This window comes from Haematobia irritans, chromosome 2 (genome assembly GCF_050003625.1).
Source record: "Haematobia irritans isolate KBUSLIRL chromosome 2, ASM5000362v1, whole genome shotgun sequence".
In the NCBI taxonomy this organism is placed as follows: Eukaryota; Metazoa; Arthropoda; class Insecta; order Diptera; family Muscidae; genus Haematobia; species Haematobia irritans.
The window spans coordinates 55,854,469-55,876,695 of NC_134398.1; the positions used below are offsets into that span (position 1 = coordinate 55,854,469).

The window sequence follows — 22,227 nt, forward strand, 5'->3', positions numbered from 1 at the left end:
AGCACAATATTGTTTTGGGAGAATTTTTTTTAAGCATATAATATTTTTGGGTGCAAAATGCTTCCAAACATATTATATGTTCACATAATAACATATTGTTTTTTGGAAGACAACATTATTGAATTTGGATGCAAAAATACAAAATGTTTGGAACTTAGACTACCCAAACATATATTGTTTAGACCAATATGCTTTCAAACATGTTATATATTGGAAGAGATCAAACATATAAATGTTTGGGCAATACCCATAAATGTATATGCTTGAAGCAAAATATGTTTGGGAGTATATGTTACAGAAGCGATTTTTTGTGAGCGTGTATATTTGAATCGTTTCTATCTTAAATCTAAAGTTTCAATATTTCAGTTAAATTAAGGACGATTTCTTTAAATCAAAAATGTGTTTCTTTACTTTAAAGAAAATTTGCCTTAGTTTGAAGACATGCAACTTTAACGAAGGGACGCAAATTTTCAAAATGTGTGTCATAAATTTAATAAAAAAAAATTTTGAAGCAAAGATTATAAACTTTTTTAAATTAAAATTTCACTATTTTAAAGAAATTTGTCTTTAATAGTACGTAAATTGCGCATCCTAAAATTGAGGTTGCGCAATCTTTAATATCACGTAAATATTTTTTTTCCATGTAGCTTGAACGCAATCAACCCATATCGAAAAATTAGCATGGACTTTATTTGAGCAGTTTATTTACACCTTCGATTGTCCAACAGAACTCAAGTAGATTAATCTACACTGAAACAATTAAGGAAGGTCTAAAGTCGGGCGGGGCCGACTATATTGTAGCCTACGTCAAATGTGTTCGGTTCTATATATAAAGGTTTTTGTTCCACCTACATACATTTAAATCTGACTCCATCTGAACAAAATTTATAATCTATAGACTTAAAATTTAAGTCGGCTAATGCACTGGGATGGCATACTCTATGTTAGTAAAAAAATATGGGAAACATTTTAATCTTAACCAATTTTTAGGCAACTTCGCAAAAGTGTATTTATGATTTATCGGTCGATAAATATGTATTAGAAATAAAGGAAAATTTGAGTCACTTTTACAAGTTTTCGACTTAGCAGTGGCGATTTTATAAGGAAAATGTTGGTATTTTGGCCATTTTCGCTCAAATCGGAAAAACATATATATAGAAGCTATATAGGAATCTGAACCGATTTCAACCAAATTTTGCACGCATAGCTACAAAGCCAATTCTACTCCCTGTGCAAAATTTCAACTAAGTCGGAGTTAAAAATTGGCCTCTGTGGTTATATGAGTGTAAATCGGGCGAAAGCTATATATGGGAGCTATATCTAAATCTGAACCCATTTCAAGCAAATTTTGCACGCATAGCTACAATGCTAAATCTACTCCCTGTGCAAAATTTCAACTAAATCGGAGCAAAAGATTGGCCACTGTGGTCATATGAGTGTAAATCGTGCGAACGATATATATGGGAGCTATATCTAAATCTGAACCGATTTCAATAAAATTTGGCACAGGTTACTATGGTACTTATTGTTCTTCTGGTGCAAAATTTCAAGCAAATGAGGGTAAAACTGTAGCTTCTGGGGCCATATAAGTCCATATAGGACGAAAGATATATATGAGAGCTATATCTCAATCTGAACCGATTTCAATCAAATTTAGCACACCTGACTATAGTACTTATTGTTCTCCAGGTGCAAAATTTCAAGCAAATTAGAGCAAAATTCTGGCTTCTGGGGCCATATAAGTCCATACCGGACGGACGGATGGACAGACGGACATGGCTAGATCGACTCAGGGACCCACCCTGAGCATTATTGCCAAAGACACCATTTGTCTATCCCGTCTCCTTCTGGGTGTTGCAAACATATGCACTAACTTATAATACCCTGTTCCACAGTGTGGCGCAGGGTATAAAAAAGCATGCCTTGATTTTGGTATTGATTCCGAGAAGAGGAGAATGCAAGTAAGGATATTTTTAATTGTCTTTTATACTTAAGTTTTGCATACTTGATTCTAGGTAGCAAATTTAAATTTATTATTTTTTCTGTCTTTTTCTGCATGTGCAATAAAAGTCTTTTAAAAACGTGATAGCGACAACTTAAATTTTCAAATTCAGACTCGACTTCAAATAGAAATTATGCTATGTTTCAAGTAAAAACTGTTTTAAAAATAAAATGTTCAAAAACATCTCCTATTTTTAAATGCTTTTTGCTTTGCTGTCGAGATGCAAAAAGGCAACAAATTTGAAGACAAGTTCATTAATTTTAAAGAATTTTTCACACTTATCAAAGACAAGTTGACCTTAGACAAACAAAATTTTCTTTCCTTTTAAGATACCCATTTTTAAGTCGAATCACTTACTTATAACGAAAAAACGACTTTATACACAGAAAAAAATTTCACGAAAAATTTTCCAATTAAAATCTTAATTGAGTTTTAAAAAATATTCTATTAAAAATTTAATTGATTCAACAAATTTTTTAATTGAAATAAAAATCAATCACACAAATTAATAGTATCAATTAAATATTTAATTGGATCAATTAATTTTTTAATTAACTGTCAATTAATTTTTTGATTGATACTATTATTTCTGTGATTGAAGACATTTCAATTAAAAAATTAATTGGATCAATTAATTTCGTGATGAATCAGAAAATTTTTTTTTTTTGTGTGTAGAAAAGGTTATCGACTTTTGGACAAAGAAAAAACTTTATATCAGCATGCGTCTTCTATGCTAAGCAAAAAACGCATTCGTACACTGAAAAAAGTATTTACGTGATATTCAAGATTACGCAACCTAAATTTTAGGATGCGCAATTTACACACTACTAAGGACAAATTTCTTTAAAATAATGAAATTTTAATCAAAAGAAAGAAGAAGAAAAAGAAACTTTGATTCAAAATTTTTGTCATTAAATTTAGGACACATTTGGAAATTTTGCGTTCCTTCGTTAAAGTTGCATGTCTTTAAATTAAGACGAAATTTCCTTAAAGTAAAGAAACACATTTTTGATTTAAAGAAATCGTCCTTAAATTAACTGAAATATTGAATCTTTAGATTTAAGATAAAAACGCTTCAAATATCGGCTAAGACTTATTTTGAGGATTTAGCATCTTTGGTTTAAAGTTATTTTGGAATTAGGAAAATATTTTTTAATTCGAAGTATCCGTCATAATTTGGGTTTTTAAACTGTTATTTGTTTGTACGTGAATACACGGATGAAAAAGACTGTTTTTCATATGTTTGGCTATAAACATTATATGTTTGGAACACAAATTTTTAAACACAATATTTTTGAGTGCAAGCATATAATGTTCATAAACTAGCATAACATGTTTGGGACATATATGTTAATATGTTAGAACATATTATGTTTGGGACATAAAATGTTTGTAAATATAATATGCTTGGATGCAAACATATATTAATTTAGAAATAGCCTATAAACATGTATGTGTTTAGTAGCTTGGAGCGCTATTAAACAGGGAGCGATATTGAATTAAGTTGGTGGTTGTTGCTTGTTATTACAAAATTAACATTTTATTTTTCCTTCGGCAATTGATCAGCTACTTCTTTGATCCTAACAAACTGTGTGGTCCGCTGTTCGAATCCCCGTCCGGCAAAAGGTAAAATTAAAATAAAATAAAAATCATAAAATTGAATAATTTCTTCTACAATGTTTGTATTACAGAAAAAGGGTGCTAAGAACTAAAAATCTCGTGGAAGTGAGAAAGATGTGGGGGAATATACAATTAGGCAGAAACAAAATTTTGAGCATTCAGGTCGAAAACCTATGTTGTTAGCACCTATATTACCTGTTTATTTTCATAATTCATTATGATTGTAAATATATAAATAAATAAATAAAATTTTGAGCACAATATTGTTTGGGAGAATTTTTTTTAAGCATATAATATTTTTGGGTGCAAAATGCTTCCAAACATATTATATGTTCACATAATAACATATTGTTTTTTGGAAGACAACATTATTGAATTTGGATGCAAAAATACAAAATGTTTGGAACTTAGACTACCCAAACATATATTGTTTAGACCAATATGCTTTCAAACATATTATATATTGGAAGAGATCAAACATATAAATGTTTGGGCAATACCCAAAAATGTATATGCTTGAAGCAAAATATGTTTGGGAGTATATGTTACAGAAGCGATTTTTTGTGAGCGTGTAGCTTTACTAATATACCGGAAAAATAGAATGAAAATTCCATTAAAGAGATCTATATCCTAATTTTAATTTTATACATCCTAGATTTAAAGCCATATAGGTCGCAAAAAAATCCTTATTTTAAAGAACCCGCATCTTTGGCTCGGAATCAATACCAAAATCCTTGAAGGAAGGTCAAAATCTGTGGATCCAAGTAAACTTGTTTTCAGTGTATTTTAAAGGCATGAAATCTTTTGCCTCACGAGAATATTTTTTTCAGTGCATGTGGCCCAACAAAAAGAATTTGTTGGTAGAGTTTGGTTAACATTACCATTCATTTTATCGATATGAGGTAATTTCGAAGACCGTCTAATCGATAACTTCTAAATATAGATAAATGTGTTATCGATCACATAAACAATATCTGAGATATGTCTCGAAAAGTTTGAAACGAGCATTATCGTCCAGATAAACTTATAGTACGAACGACTATTTGTTTTATCGATATGAGGTAATTTCAGAAACCGTCTAGATATCGATAAATGTCTTATCGATCACATAAACAAGCTGCAATATCGATTATGTCTTCGAATATAACTTATAGTGTGGCTAATATCTGGGATATATCTCGAAAAGTTTGACACGGGCATTACCGTCCAGATAAACTTATAATACGAACGATGCATTAGTCATGTTTCATGATTTTTTATAAAATATTCAAATTCAAACGTCTGTCAGCTTTTATTAATTTTCCACTTCAAATTACATTTCCCCCAATTTTTGTTCCCATCTAGGCAAGGTACTGAACTTTTTTGGTTTGTTTTTTTTCTTCCATTTTTATACAATTGCCCTTCGTTAGTATAACCCCTCTTATGTATAGACGGATGATTGGCATAAAACTAAGAGCGAGAACTAAAGAAGAAAAAGAAATTCATTAGTTTGGTTTTGATTTGATTTATGCTGCACTTAAAATGGAAATTGTGCAAAATATTGAAATGCATAATAGATGGTTATTGATATTTTCTACCAGCAAAAGTTTTTTCTTTTTCTCTCATCGTCCACGTTTTTGTAGAACCGAAACTGGTAAAAGGAAAGAATCCAAAACCAGCTAAAAAAATGTGGAAAGAACGATATGTTTTCTTCTCCTGCAGTCGTCCTTAAAACATGATGCTTAACAAAAAGTCATTTGAAATGATAGACGTTATGGCTGCGAATTCAATAACTATTTTTTTTTTTTTTTGGTCAGAGTTTTCGATATTCTCCATTTGCTCTTCGTTACCAATGGCAAACATGTCCCCAGTGTCCCCTCTACCCCACATCCTCTGACTCGTTTTGTTTCCCTCTAATGACCATATGCTGTAGCACTCCACCATGGTATTAAAGGCGAAAAGAAACAAATTCGATGCGATAAAAATTCCAAAGAGAACTATTTTCGTAAAACAGCACAACAGCTATGGCTAAAGTGAAATACTGGCTGTGGCAACAAAACTGTTCAGGATATTAGCATCCATAAAGGCAAAAGCATTGTTTTCCTCATCATCATTATCGTTGTTATCAACATCGGTATTGGAAATTTATCCATGACCCCATTGAATTGAAATTCGCCTTCTCGAACATTATGCATTATGCTTCTTCTCAATTTGGCTCTTAGTCTAGTTGGACTTGCTACGATTCACTTTTATTTCTCCTTTCCATGGGCTATTAAATGATACTTTATGATCTCAATATTTGCAAATATTATGCGTTCATAAAAATATAATTTGCCTTCAACGTAAAACTATTCAAATTTCGAGAAAAAAATTGAAAAAAACTTATTACTAGGGGTGGCATAGACATAAACCAATATCATGTCCAAATTAGATTTCGTTGCAAGGACTACACTTCGAAAGTACTAATTTATTGAAGAAGATTATTTACCACTTGGCTTTAGCTAACTAGTGACCGAATTCATAAGGTTTGCCTCACTTTGTTTTTATGTTACCATCTTTATGAAATATAATCACAATGGGGATCTTGAATGAGGATTATTGAATTTTAAGTTTATGCTTTTGTTCTTTCCGTTTCTCTTAAATCTGCTGAACTACAACAAATTTTATAAAACCTAAAATGAAATGAGTAATAAGTAGGCACGTTGTAAAATATACCAGGTATGTTTACACGACAACTGCATCAAGTTAAAAATACTCGTAGAGAATATCTAAAATTGGTTTATATATCCCTTCCAATAGTGTAAAGTTGTACCACGGCAAGTTACTAAACCAAATCACCTTTTAGTCTTCTTTTTAATCACACCGTTAAAGATTCAAGCCCATTCCACAATTATAATTTTTATAAAAGCTTGCTATTTTGCATTTCGAATTTTTGTTATTTTTCTATCCTCGACCATAAGATGGCGGAAATTTAGCCTTTGTCATTCCGTTTGAAACACATCGAAATATTGGTCTTAGACCCTACAAAGTGTGTATATTCTGGGTTATGGTAAAATTCTGAGGCTATCTAGCTTCCGTCCGTCCGTCTGTTGAAATCACGGTAACTTCCGAACGAAACAAGCTATCGACTTGAAACTTGGCACAAGTGGTTTTTATTGATGTAGGCCGGATGGTATTGCAAATGGACTATATCGGACCAATTTTACATATAGCCCCCATATAAACCGATTCCCAGATTTGGCTTACAGAGCCTTTTGGAGATGCATGGCTAGGTTAACCTAACCTTGGAGGTGCAAATTTCATTCGATCAGGTTGAAATTTCATGTCAATATATGACCTCTATCCATCTTGCAAAAATTGTTCCATATCTGTCCAAAATTATATATAGCCCCCAGATCCGATCCCCAGATTTTAGTTATTGAGTCTCCTGGATAATCAAATTTCATATGATCCTGCTAAAATTTGGTACTAATCGCCCATATGAACCGACGGCCATTGTTCACTTCCGACTCTCTAATAAGCGCGCAAAAATTGGTGCATATCGGTTCGTAATTGTTTATTGGCTCCTCGATATATACCGCTCAAGACCTGAATTGGCTTATATTTGTATTTAATCTCCTCTTTTGTCTAACATAGACCTCCTATGGACTAACTTACAATGTAGAGACAATGTTAAGAAGTTTTAAAATATCATCGACAAGTGTTATCACAACCCATGCAATTTGATTGTGGGTTACAGGTTTTAGTAGGAGTTTCTATGCAATCCATGGTGGAGGGTACATACGATTTGTTACATTTCTCTATTTAAATATATATTATTAAATATATTAAATAAATATTCTAATATAACCAAGAAGTTGACCCAACTTGGGCCACCACTTATTTATGCTTAGAGAGTAATAGGCCGATTTTAGACACCGCCGACTTCTTTTGGCCAGTCAACCCGCAGCCGATAAAGTCTGCTCATCCCGAGCAGATTCTCATGAATCAAAATATACTTATTATACCCTTTACCACTACTCTGGTTAAATTCGGCGTCAGTCTGTCTGTAGATGTATTTTTGTGCGCCGTATAAAACCCATCGTCCTTATAATATCACAGTGTCAAAGACAATCCTTATTGGTTTTGGAATAAATCAATTAAGATTTAGATATAGCTGTCGATTTTATCATAATTGACGCGTTTGTAATCGGATCGGATAAAATTTGCCCTAAAATCCAATATGGTCCATTTGCAATACCATGCGACCTACGTCAATAACAACTGCTCGTAGCAAATTTCAAGTCGTTAGCTTGTTTTGTTCGGAAGTTAGCGTGATATCAACAGACGGACATTGCTAGATAGACTCAGAATTTCACCACGACTCGTGGGTCGTGGGTTCGATTCCTGCTGTGGGTTCGATTCCTGCTTCGTGGGTTCGATTACCCTCTCAGAAATGCTGGTGACATTTCTGAGTGTTTCGAAGGAGGTCCCTTGTCATTGAGGTAACATGGAATCGGGCAGCACTCAGTGATAAGAGAGAAGTTCACCAATGTGGTATCACAATGGACTGAATAGTCTAAGTGAGCCTGATACATCGGGCTGCCACCTAATCTAACCTAACCTATCACTATAGACTGAATAGTCTAAGTGAGGCTGAAATATCGGGCTGCCACCTAACCTAACCAAACCTAACCTAGTTTACTCTCCATACTATGGACCCTTCTCCATAAAATGTAGCGCTTTACTTTGTTACATTACATATACGTCTCCCTGTAGTTTATTTGTAAACTTTATGACTAGTCATACACACAACTCAAATATACCAAATAGTACCAATTAAGTTGTTTTGTTTTCTCTAAAGTTAGCAAACAATAATATTGAAAATAATCATTATAAATTCAAGCAGTTTTAAATGCTTCTAATGGTAACTTTGCTTATTTCGTTGTAGGTGCCGCCAAATTACTTACGTACTTATGATATTCAAAAACACGTCGAAGATCAAATGGAGTCATCTGTATTAGAAATCAACTTTATTGTGACATTGCAGCATTTTATAAAAGGACGTTTAAAAGTAAGTTATTCTTCAACTGAATATTTTCTTCAAGAGAGGTGATTTCATTTCCATATTTTTTCGTTTACAGCTTAAATGTTCAGCTAGAATACATCGCATATACCATGCCGAAACAGAAAAATATTTAGAAGAAGATCGACCACGTATATTAGCATCAGGGCGATCGCCTGAGGGCTATCCATATGATCACAATGATGAATTTGACGATGAAAATGGATTATATTTGACTCACTATACAAGTATGTAACAAAAGATATTCCCCGGATAATACAATGAAAACATCAAATGCCCCAGTGACATTCATTTATATATTGGCTATAATGAATAATATCATGCCAATACCCTGTAGCCATATATACTATATGGCTATAAGAAAGCGTTAATAATGAAACAATAATGCAAATAAAGTTGAAACCCCGTTATTTACATTTATAGGAGTTATTTTGAATCATCCTGTATTTCGGTGCACAGAAAAATGTTCGCGTACCCTGTTGTAAAATTGACACATACACTCAAAGAACAGTGAACCCACAAGAAAGAAAAATTTTGGTTATTTTTTTGAAATTTTTAACTAAACAATATTACAAACGCTGACATCACACCGATATTACAAAAATAAGTGAATGTTTTCCGACAAATTCAAGAAACATAAACATAATTAATTTGTTTCACTTGTTAAAGAAATTTTTTTAACATAATTAATTTTTTTCACTTGGTAAAGAAAATTTTGTGTCTGAAGGAAAAAAATTGGAGTTCAAAATGGATTTAGTGCCAACGAAGTTCAAGATGGGCGAATTGTAGTAAAATTTACAAATTTAAAGAAATAATTAATTATTTTGTGAGAAGTAAGAATTTAGTAAATATTAATGGTTCATTTAACTAACGTACGCAAAAAATTATTAGAGTAACCGAAACCATCTTCAAACATTATAATTCCATGAACTAAAATAAAGTTCAATTGGCTTTAGTTAAATAGATGATTCAATTTTTTTGAGTGTATACGATTTTGTCTCTGAATATGATTTTTTTCAACTAGTTTTTGTGACGCTAAAATGAGTTCAGATATGATCAACGCACTGTCAGTTGGGGAAACACGGGAATAAAGTGACATCAATAGATCATTTGGCATCAGTTACTAGTGTTCAGTGATTTGATAATGACGCATCACCAAAATCAGAAGTAAACCCACCATGAAAGAAGATTTAGATATTTTTTTTTTTTTTAAATTTGAACTGCAATACAGGGCGGCTGTTATGTATTGCAATAAACTTCAGGTTGCTATCATATATAAACCGCCCATCTGACAGATGTATTCCAAATATTAACTTTGTCATTCCGTTTGAACAAATCGAAATATTGGTCGCAGATCCCATAATGTAAAGGGTGATTTGTTAAGAGCTTGATAACTTTTTAAAAAAAAAAAACGCATAAAATTTGCAAAATCTCATCGGTTCTTTATTTGAAACGTTAGATTGGTCCATGACATTTACTTTTTGAAGATAATTTCATTTAAATGTTGACCGCGGCTGCGTCTTAGGTGGTCCATTCGGAAAGTCCAATTTTGGGCAACTTTTTCGAGCATTTCGGCCGGAATAGCCCGAATTTCTTCGGAAATGTTGTCTTCCAAAGCTGGAATAGTTGCTGTCTTATTTCTGTAGACTTTAGACTTGACGTAGCCCCACAAAAAATAGTCTAAAGGCGTCAAATCGCATGATCTTGGTGGCCAACTTACCGGTCCATTTCTTGAGATGAATTGTTCTCCGAAGTTTTCCCTCAAAATGGCCATAGAATCGCGAGCTGTGTGGCATGTAGCGCCATCTTGTTGAAACCACATGTCAACCAAGTTCAGTTCTTCCATTTTTGGCAACAAAAAGTTTGTTAGCATCGAACGATAGCGATCGCCATTCACCGTAACGTTGCGTCCAACAGCATCTTTGAAAAAATACGGTCCAATGATTCCACCAGCGTACAAACCACACCAAACAGTGCATTTTTCGGGATGCATGGGCAGTTCTTGAACGGCTTCTGGTTGCTCTTCACTCCAAATGCGGCAATTTTGCTTATTTACGTAGCCATTCAACCAGAAATGAGCCTCATCGCTGAACAAAATTTGTCGATAAAAAAGCGGATTTTCTGCCAACTTTTCTAGGGCCCATTCACTGAAAATTCGACGTTGTGGCAGATCGTTCGGCTTCAGTTCTTGCACGAGCTGTATTTTATACGGTTTTACACCAAGATCTTTGCGTAAAATCTTCCATGTGGTCGAATAACACAAACCCAATTGCTGCGAACGGCGACGAATCGACATTTCACGGTCTTCAGCAACACTCTCAGAAACAGACGCAATATTCTCTTCTGTACGCACTGTACGCATTCGTGTGGTTGGTTTAATGTCCAATAAAGTAAACTGAGTGCGAAACTTGGTCACAATCGCATTAATTGTTTGCTCACTTGGTCGATTATGTAGACCATAAATCGGACGTAAAGCGCGAAACACATTTCGAACCGAACACTGATTTTGGTAATAAAATTCAATGATTTGCAAGCGTTGCTCGTTAGTAAGTCTATTCATGATGAAATGTCAAAGCATACTGAGCATCTTTCTCTTTGACACCATGTCTGAAATCCCACGTGATCTGTCAAATACTAATGCATGAAAATCCTAACCTCAAAAGAATCACCCTTTATATATATTCTCAATCATGGTGAAATTCTGATTCATTCTACTGGTGCCTGTCTGTTGAAACCACGCTAACTTCTAACCGAAACAAACAATCGACGTGAAACCTGGCACAACTGGTTGTTAGCAGGATAGATGGGATGGTATTGAAAATGGGCTACATCGGACCACTTTTAGATATACCCACTTATAACCGACCGACGGAGCCTCTTGTAGGAGCAAATTTCATCGGATCCTGCAGAAATAAGGCATTAAGAACCATGCAAAAATTTTTCCATATCGGTCCATAACGTAGCCCCCATAGCTGATCCCCAGATTTTATTTCTTGGGCCTCCTGGAGAAGCAAATTTCATCTGATCCCGTCCATATCAATCGATAATTACAAATAGCCCCCATATAAACCGATTCCCAGATTTGATTTCCGGAGTTTCCTGGAGTTGCAAATTTCATCCTGGAGTTGCAAATTTCATCCGGTTAAAATTTGGGGTTTCTAATTACAGTGCGAAAATTGGCTCATACCAGTTCATAATTACACTAGTTTACACTGAAAATGTACACTTGATGAGAGTCGACTTTTCTTATGTATTTTGATCTGCTGTATTCGAAAAAAAAATGTTTACAAAGATTTTATGGAACAGTTTTTGAGATATCCCGTTATTTTTAGTTTTTCGCTCTTTTTCACTAAACAAATTATATTTCGAGTTAGAAATATCCGGTTGTTGGTACTTAAGAAAGGTATTAAGATGACGAATTAGCGTGTATAATTGGATCTGTGATAAGTGAAGTGGTTCAAAAAATGTCGATGCGAAAAAGCCAAATTTTCAAAGTTCCAACAATGATATAATCGGACATTTCTAACTCGAAATATAATTTGTTTAATGAAAAAAGAGCGAAAAACGAAAAATAACGGGATATCTCAAAAACTGTTCCATACAAAATTTTTTTAATTTTTTTTTTCGAATTCAGCAGATCAAAATACATAAGGAAAGTTGCCTCTCATCAAGTGTACATGCATTTTTTTTTGTAAACTAGTGTTATTTATAGACTCCTCTAGATAAACCGATCAAGAACTGAGATGGCTTATATACCCAGCAAAAAGAGCTTCCAAAAAAGTAGTTTGGATCCCCAATTTGTGATCCGGATCATCTCCAATGAATTTTACATGGGAAGAAGAAGTGGTGCCTTGCAAGTTCATTTGGATGAAGAAATTTAAAAAATTAAAAAAAAACAAGTATATACCATGGATTGCGTAGAAACTTCTACGAAAGACTGCCATCGACAATGAATTACTTGGGTTGTGGTATCTTAAAATTTCGTAACATCGTTTTCTAAATTGTGAGTTAGTCCATACGCGGTATATATTAAACAAAAAAGGTATGTATAGGTAAGTCTACAAATAATTACGAATCGATATGGACTTTTGCACGGTACGTAGAGAGCCAGAATTGAAATATGGGGGCTATATAGGATTATGAACTTGATATGGACCAATTTTTGTGTGATTGGGGATCGATTTATCTGAGGGCTATACATAACAATATATCGATATGGACCTAGTTAGGCATGGTTGTTAACGGCCATATACTAGCACAATGTACCAAATTTCAACTGACTCGGATGAAATTTGCTCCTCCAAGAGGCTCCAAAACCAAATCTCGAGATCGGTTTATATGGGGGCTATATATGATTATGGACTGATATGGACCACTTTTGGCATGGTTGTTAAATATCATATACTACCACCACCGTGGTGCAATGGTTAGCATGCCCGCCTTGCATACACAAGGTCGTGGGTTCGATTCCTGCTACGACCGAACACCAAAAAGTTTTTCAGCGGTGGATTATCCCACCTCAGTAATGCTGGTGACATTTCTGAGGGTTTCAAAGCTTCTCTAAGTGGTTTCACTGGAATGTGGAACGCCGTTCCGACTCGGCTATAAAAAGGAGGTCCCTTGTCATTGAGCTTAACATGGAATCGGGCAGCACTCAGTGATAAGAGAGAAGTTCACCAATGTGGTATCACAATGGACTGAATAGTCTAAGTGAGCCTGATACGTCGGGCTGCCACATAACCTAATCTAATCTAACCTACCACCACGTACCAAATTTCAACCAGATCGGATGAATTTTGCTTCTCCAAAAGGCAAATCTGGGGATCGGTTTATATGGGGGCTATATATAATTATGGACTGATATGAACCAATTCATGCATGGTTGTTGGATACCATATACTAACATCACGTACCAAATTTCAACCGAATCGGATGAATTTTGCTCTTCCAAGGGGCTCCGGAGGTCAAATCTGGGGATCGGTTTGATCGGTTTTTGCATGGGTGTTTGAGGCCATATATTAACACCACGTACCAAATTTCATCTGAATCAGATGAATTTTGGTCTTCAAAGAGGCTCCGGAGGTCAAATCTGGTGATCGGTTTATATGGGGGCTATATATATAATTATGGAGCGATGTGGACCAATTTTTGCATGGTCATTAGATACCATATACTAACACCGTGTACCAGATGAAATTTGCTTCTCTTAGAGGCTCCGCAAGCCAAATCGGGGGATCGGTTTATATGGGGGCTATATGTAATTATGAACCGATTTGGACTAATTTTTGCATGGTTGTTAGATACCATATACTAACACCATGTACCAAATTTCAGCCGGATCGGATCGCAAGCCAAATTTGGGGGTCCGTTTATATGGGGGCTATACGTAAAAGTGGACCGATATGGCCCATTTGCAATACCATCCGACCTACATCAATAACAACTACTTGTGCCAAGTTTCAAGTCGATAGCTTGTTTCGTTCGGAAGTTAGCGTGATTTCAGCAGACGGACGGACGGACATGCTCAGATCGACTCAGAATTTCACCACGACCCAGAATATATATACTTTATGGAGTTTTAGAGCAATATTTCGATGTGTTACAAACGGAATGATGATAAGTACCGCGGTTACGAGGAATGTTACTAAAAACAAAAGATTTATCCACGTTTAGATGATGGCGGCTCTAAAAATATCTACTTGTGGTTCTCCAGCAAAATTAAAACGAATCATACTTTCAGGCTTGAATTCCATAAAGAATAGCTTTATTTGTGAATGCAATAGATCAAAATACCTTTGTAAGCTTGTAAACAATATAATGAATTGTCACTGCAATAAATCTATCAGCTGTCAGACGAGCGATTTAGAATTGATAGCAACCTGAAGTTGGTTGCAATATATATCAGCTACCCGGTATAGTAAAATACCTTACATTTTACAACAGACCATTGCTGCTAACGTTAAACTGTAACTCAAATTTAAGATGGAGTTTTATGGTTGAACTACCTCTTATAGAAAATCAGAATATAGTTTGCTATAGGTATACAGACATTTTCCAACTGGTAGACCAAATAAATTACGATGTGTTGGCCAAACTAAGGAAGGAGTATGCGATTTTTCATTGGATTATCTTTATTCAACTGTTTGTGTGTTTTTTCTTCATATTTAATTAAATTCTGTACTAATTATGAATTGTATACCATTTTTATTGCATTCTTTATCCACCTACTCTACGACCAGACTATCATTCTTCAGCGGAATCCTTTATGCGGAATCTCAATCATATTTCACGTCACATGTGTGTTCTGATGCCGATATTAAGCTGCTTATTATTCAGTTTTAATCAAAATTTATTAACAAAACCTTTGAGATTTCTGCAAACCTGTCGTCGCTACCGTCGCCACACACACACATACACAATGCCGACGATTCACCACCACCATGCAACAGAGACGACAGCAATCGCAAAGGCAACCCGAATGAAGTCGCCCACTTACCACATCAATCGGTGCTGCCTTAATAAGCGTGATATTAATAGTAACAACAACAACAATACGAACAACGACAAGAAAAGAAATGGAAATTCATTTTTACATGCGTTCTACCCCACCAAATGCCAAAGTAAAAACACCATGATTGCCACACTGGATAATGTGAGGCACGCAGAACGGTGATAAGTTAATTTGCACAATTATGACAACAGTAGCAGCAGTAAAGGGCGGCAAACATCAACATCGCAAAGAACAATTTATTAAATAAAACACGTAGTTAAAACCAAGGGACGATAGGTGAATTCATGCGAACGCCGGCGAACGGGTGCAAATAGTTATGGGCTTATGTGAAGGTGGGTATTACTATAAAACATGCATAACCACATACTATAAAGTAGATTTTTCATAATGAAAATTTTAAGCAATTAAAGAAATGTTTAAGGTTGTGGTTTATATTTACTTATTACGAGATCCACAATTATTTATAAATCCTTTTGTATGGTCGGCTACTCGTAATTTTAAGTAGAATGCATTTCAAAAAATTTAAAAACATTGAGTATAGCAGAAGAGGCGAAGCGGGCTAATTTTACCTTTATCCCCCAGATCACGGTTGCCACACGAAGCAAAAATAATCTACCAATAAATCTATAAAGAATGCTTGCACCAACAATGCTACTTGTAAAAAACGGGATAACTTACCCATAATGGACTTTGATTATGTGATCAAATGAGAATTAAAAGTTTAATCCTAGAGAAACTTTTGTCAAACTTTTTTCCTAGAGAAAATTTGCCAACATTTTATTCCTAGATAAATTTTTGTCAACATTTTATTCCTAGAGAAAATTTTGTCAAAATTTTATTTCTATAGAAAACTTTGTTATTTTTTTTTCCATAGGAGATTTTGTCAACATTTTATTCCTGGAGAAAATTTTCTCAAGATTTTATTCCTAGAGAAAATTTTGTAAAAATTTTATTCCTAGAGAAAATTTTGTCATAATTTTAATTCTAAAGGCAACTTTGTCATATTTTTTTCTCTAGAGAAAATTTTGTCAAAATTTTATTCCCAGATAAATTTTTGTCCAAATTTTATTTCTATAGAAAATTTGGTCTAAATTTTATTTCTATAGAAAATTTGTGAAGTACTCGTACCTCTTAGGTGAAGAGGAATATTTTGTAAAAGAATAGTAGAATTCTACCAACTGTGGCAACCGTGCCACAGATATATATGACGGAATAAAATAAATCCAATACATGTGTTATTAGAAGATTTTACTATTTACGCAGGCAAACACTCATAAAGAAGAAGAAAGCTAAGAAAGAACGACATCCTCATCAATTCAGCTCAATAACATAGTTTCGAATAGATTTCTTAGTGGAGCCACAACTAAAGCCGCACCTTTGAAAAGTGAAGCAAGTACAGAGAAAAAAGGTCATAGAAGAAAAAAATTAACTAAAAGTAATGAGCAAAATCTTTGGCGCCAGATCATGATCATTTTAACCATACTGTAGTTCATTCTTACTATTTTTGGGAATCGTACGAAAATTTTGTTTTGCTTTAGTTCATATTGAAGTTATGGGTACGGCCAATGAACTTTATACCCAAGGTTAGGTTAGGTGGCAGCCCGATATATCAGGCTCACTTAGACAATTCAGTTCATTATGATACCACAGTGGTGAACTTCTCTCTTATCACTGAGTGCTACACGATTCCATGTTAAGCTCAATGACAAGGGACCTCCTTTTTATAGCCGAGTCCGAACGGCGTTCCACATTGCAGTGAAACCACTTAAGAAGCTTTGAAACACTCAGAAATGTCACCAGCATTACTGAGGTGGGATAATCCACCGCTGCAAAAACTTGTTGGTGTTCGGTCGAAGCTGGAATCGAACCCACGATTCCATGGTGCAATGCTAACCACTGCACCACGGTGGCTCCCCTATACCCAAGTTTATTTCATGCAATGTATGAGACATACTTAAAAAAAGAAAATTTCCTTGGGCAAAAAAAAATTAACAAGAAATAATTTTTATTTACCGTTAGGTAAAATAAAATAATTTAAACTTAGCTTAGTTAGTTTAACTAGGGAAACTTTTTTCGGTGTATATACTGCCGAAAGGCTATACCTTCCACCATAGATTGCGGACAAAGTTCTACCGAAGACAGCCATCGAATCGAATTTCTTGGTTGTGGTAACAGTTGCCGATAGCGAGATATCTTAAAGTTTTTTAACATTGTCTTATAAATTGTAAATTATTCCACATCGAGTATGTGTTAGAAAAAAAAGCAGATTAAATTCCTATATGTGAACCACTTTAGTTCTTGATCAGTTTATGCATAGGAGTCTATAAATTACTATGAACCGATTTGAACCATATTCGCACGCCAATTTGAAATTTGTTCCCTCAGAAGGCCCAAGAAGTAGGGAGGCATTTACACTGAAAACAAAGCATGCCCGGTTCCAAAGATTTTGTCTTTACTTTAAAAATTTTGGTGTTGATTCCGAGCCAAAGAAGCGGAGAATACATGTAAGGATACTTTTAAGACACAATTCTCTTTTAGATTTGGGTTTGTGTACTTGCTTCTAGGAAGCAAATTTTAATTTTTCGTTTTTTCAGCTCGTTTTCTTCATATGATATCAAAGTCCTTTAAAAGCGAGTTAACTTTATTTTCCAAATTCAGACTCGACTTCCAGTAGAAATTATGTTATGTTTCAAGTAAAAAACGTCTTTAAAATAAAGAGTTGAAAAACATGTCCAATATTTGAACGATTTTTTGCTTTGTAGTCAAGATGCACAACGACAACAAATTTAAAGACAATTTCATTAATTTTAAAGAATTTTTCTGAATTATTAAAGTCAAGTTGACCTTAGCCCAAATTTTTTCTCTTTCAGGTTATGATACCCATTTTTAAGTCAAATCACTTAATTATAAGGACAATACGACTTCATTGAAAAGTTTATCGACTTTTGGACAAGGGTAAAAACTTTATACTAGAGAAATGTGTCTTGTATACTAAGCAAAATTTGCTTTCGTATTTTAAAGACATGAAATCTTTGACCTCACGATAATATTTTTTCAGTGCAGCTTTAAATCTAGGCTTCATAAGTTTAAAATTAGGACAGAGATCTTACTCATCCAATTTCCGTTCTCTTTCTGTGATATACCAACGAAGGTATTCATATACAAATAAATACCAGTTTAAAAATTCAAATTATAGCAAATGTTCCAAAGCCAAATTTATTTTCTTAATTCCAAAAGAACTTTAAAAGAAAGACACAAAATTCTCAAAATAAGTATTCGCTTATTTTGAATTATTTAATCAAAAGATCAGTAAATTTGCAGTTTATTACTTTAAATTAAAAATGGTTTTCTTTATTTTAAGAGAAATGGGCTTTTATTAATAGAAACGTGATTTTAACACAAAGACTCAAAATTCAAAGATTCATGTCCTAAATTTAAAGGAGCAATGCTTCATGCAAAGATTATGGAGTTTCTTGTAATAAAAAATGTCTTTATTTTAAAGAAAATTGCCTTTAATATTGCATATTCTAAAATTAAGGTTGCATAATCCTTTATATCAGGCCAATGTTCTACTCAGTGTACTTGCTTTTATCCGGTATGCACAGCGGGACAGTAAAATAAAACTAATATATATGTATATCAAAATCAAAGGAACTGGTTAAAACATATATTAAATTGTTATAAATTAAGAAACTAATAAAGATGTATACTGTATAATAACATTAATACAAACCATATTAGCACACATCGTATCTCATTACTTTCTTATCTGTTTCAGGCATCCACAATTTATACACATAGAGCTGATTTAATTCCTTCTCCCAGGCACCATTCATACAACTGCAGCAACAAATTGCAATGAGAAAGCCATATAAAAACCGAATATAATTAATAATATTGTCTGAAGATTTATTAAATTATAAAATATTAAGCATTCAATATTAATCCATTTTCATGCAACAATGCTGAAATTCAAAAGACTATATTAAGGATTAACAATACAAACGAACATTAAAAAAAAAAAAAACAAAAAACATTAAAAAGGCCAAGTATATATTGATTTAAGAGTTTGATGAATGAATGAAGTTGTACGAAATATTAAGAATAATAAGTACTTTAAATGATAAGGCAATTTCAAAAAAGGGTTAATCGAAGGATATTGCAAATATCGCACTGTGAATTTCATTTTAATTACACATTTCATTTTATTATTGCTATAGGAATTAAAATTCAATTAAGATCAGTTTCCATTTCCATTTTCACAGCTGTATTTCAATACCTTGGAACCCAAACGATTGGTCTCACTTTGTGTTGTGTTATTTTCTTGTCCGTATTGGAACGAGTAAATGTAAATATTTTAAACAGAAATCGCTACAATATCTATGTAAATTATTTATAAGATATTTTTAAGCTATATGAAATGTATTGTTTCACTAAGATTTATGTATTAAGTATAAAATCAAAACCCAACAAGTGTCAACAGAGAGACAATTATTTAAGATATTTTTATTATTTATTAATAAGTTATATTGATTTTTTGGAAATATATTATAAACCGTATACATGAGGTATACAATATAAAAATATAAAATATTTATTAGATGAAATGATCTACTGAATTAAATAAATATAAATATTTAAAATTTAATTAACCAAATTGTTTCATTACTCACGAAATGTTAAATACATTAAATAAGGTAAGTAATAATACTATTTTTCTACTTTCGCTGGGTATTTGAAGCTTTTAAATTGGGCGGGGAAACTGACCACCTTCGATATAATCATCAAAGTCAAATCAACTTTGGAGAAATTTACCCCCTTAAATAAAGCGAGAGAAAAGTAGTTGTTATCGATGTAGGTCGGATGCTGTTGCAAATGTCCACTTTTACGCACACTGAAAAAACAGTGAACCCTTTTCCATTGCAAAATGAACTAAACTGTAGTAATATTGACCATGATTTAGCCCTTAAGATTTTTTTCAACTTATCTAGTTTATAATTCTCTTAAATTTTAGTTCATCTATAACATTGTAGTTTAGTTCATTTTTACAACACCATAAGATTTATATACCCCTACCAAGTAAAAAAGTCAGTATTATTTTGGTTTACTTGCTTATTTTTTGGGAAACCCGATAATAAAAATTGGTTAACAGTCTCTTTAAAATGTCGACAACTAAACTATTTTTAAATCAATCATTCCACAGTACAGAGAAATTAAATAATTAAAGGAACAACAAACCGTTTTAAAATTATGAAAATTTTCATACATTAAAATTAAACTTTCTTTAAGCAAAAGTACTTTATTATAAAAACTTATGATTAAAGTTCTTAATACAATGTTTTTTGTGAATAAAAATTATGACCACGTAGAACAGAGAGTAGTTAATTTGAACCCGCTGTTTGGACATTTTGACTTATCCTTTTTTATTCATCTTAGGTATTTTTTTCACATATCTTACTGGAAAAAATGGAAACAAAAATGGAAATTGTTAAAAATTAACACCATGTAATGAAATATAATTTTTAATTCTTCATTTTAGCTTGTAACTTACCATACCATATGTGGGGGCATTTTATCAAATGGTGTAGGGAATTCTACTTTTCTTTGGAAAACGTATCTCATTAAATGTGTACCTGAAACAATTAGAGAAATAATGAAGTATTCTAAATAAACTCATAAAACTGTGTTGTTATCGATGTGAAGTATATAATAAAATAAATGTTCTAGTTTAAAGAAAGCCAAAGTTTTAATATAAAACTTTCCAATTCTCTATTAAATTGTATGCTGAGGGGAAATATAAAAAAGTTGTCCAAATTTATTTGGGTTACTCTGAAATTAAATATTTATTTTTTACATTAAATAAAATTATTAAATAGGTTTTCAAAAAATCTAATGAAAAAAATAATAATATGCTTAAAAAACCAAATATTCTTGATAACCCTAGACAGTCATTATTCGTCAAAATGACGACACATAATTTCATTTTCGATTTAAAATGCATTTTAGTCTCTTGGGAAATGGTAAATTTAAATTATACTAATTCGACCGTTTTATGAATTTTTGTTTTATACTACATAAAAAAAAATTGAATAAGAAAATAAATTGAAGTTTGTTCACTTTTTCGCTCACGATGAAAATTATAGCGTCTTGAAATCAGCCGTAGTCAAAATGACAAAGGATGACGTTAATGTACAAAAAATAAGGATGACTGTCGAGGGTTAAAAGAAAGTTAAAGAATCCTTACCAATTCACTATTAAATTACAGGCAAAGGAGTACTAAAAATGTGTCCAAATTTTTAAGGGTTATTCTGAAATTAAATATTTGTTTTTACATTAAAAATATTACATAGGTTTCCAAAACATTTGATTAAAGAAATACTAAAATAAGGTATTAAAAACCTGTAATTTTGATGATAAAAAGGTCACAAAAACGTAAATATTCTAGTTGAAATAAAGCCAATTTTAAAAGAAAACTTACCAATTCTCTATTTTTTAAATTTGTTCGAATCCATCTGGAGTTGCTCTGAAATTAACCTTTAACCGGTGAGGTGAAATTTTTTTGCGTAATTTGCGACGTGTGGTAAATTTTACCCCCTCTTTTACATTAATATTTTTTCTGTAAAAAAATGGTTTATTTGTATCATTATTATATTTGTTGATTAGTAAACATTGTATTTAACGAAAATAAAACAATATTTCGAAATATTATATGTTCTTTCAATGATTAACATATACTTTATTTCACACGTCTTTTTTAAAATATATGTAAAGGAGTGTTCGAGGTGGTAAATTTTACCACCACGTACCCAGTTAAAGGTTAAATATTGTTTTTACAACAAAGAAAAAATTAAACTGGTTTCCAAAAAAATTAATTAACAAATAATAATATACAAAAAAAATATTATTTTTAAAAGAAAGCCATATTAAAAAAATACTTACCAATTTATGAATAACTATACGATAAAATATAACAAAAATTTTCCAAATTCATCTGGAATTGAATATTAATTTTTTACATAGAATAATAAAAAGTTCAATATACTTTCAATT

The 22,227-nt window shown here is 32.7% G+C and overlaps 1 protein-coding gene across 1 annotated transcript in view; it reads left to right on the forward strand.

Annotated features, from left to right (window-relative positions):
* LOC142224397 (uncharacterized) overlaps window positions 1–19,825 on the forward strand; it is a 488,359-nt gene extending 468,534 nt beyond the window's left edge. Inside the window, exons 7-10 of the mRNA XM_075294175.1 lie at window positions 8,532–8,654; window positions 8,725–8,893; window positions 14,906–15,509; window positions 18,956–19,825. Of these exons, the coding sequence (XP_075150290.1) occupies window positions 8,532–8,654; window positions 8,725–8,893; window positions 14,906–15,339 (726 nt within the window). The 3' untranslated portion in view covers window positions 15,340–15,509; window positions 18,956–19,825. The remainder of the gene's footprint in view (window positions 1–8,531; window positions 8,655–8,724; window positions 8,894–14,905; window positions 15,510–18,955) is intronic.
* The last annotated feature ends 2,402 nt before the right edge of the window (window positions 19,826–22,227 follow it).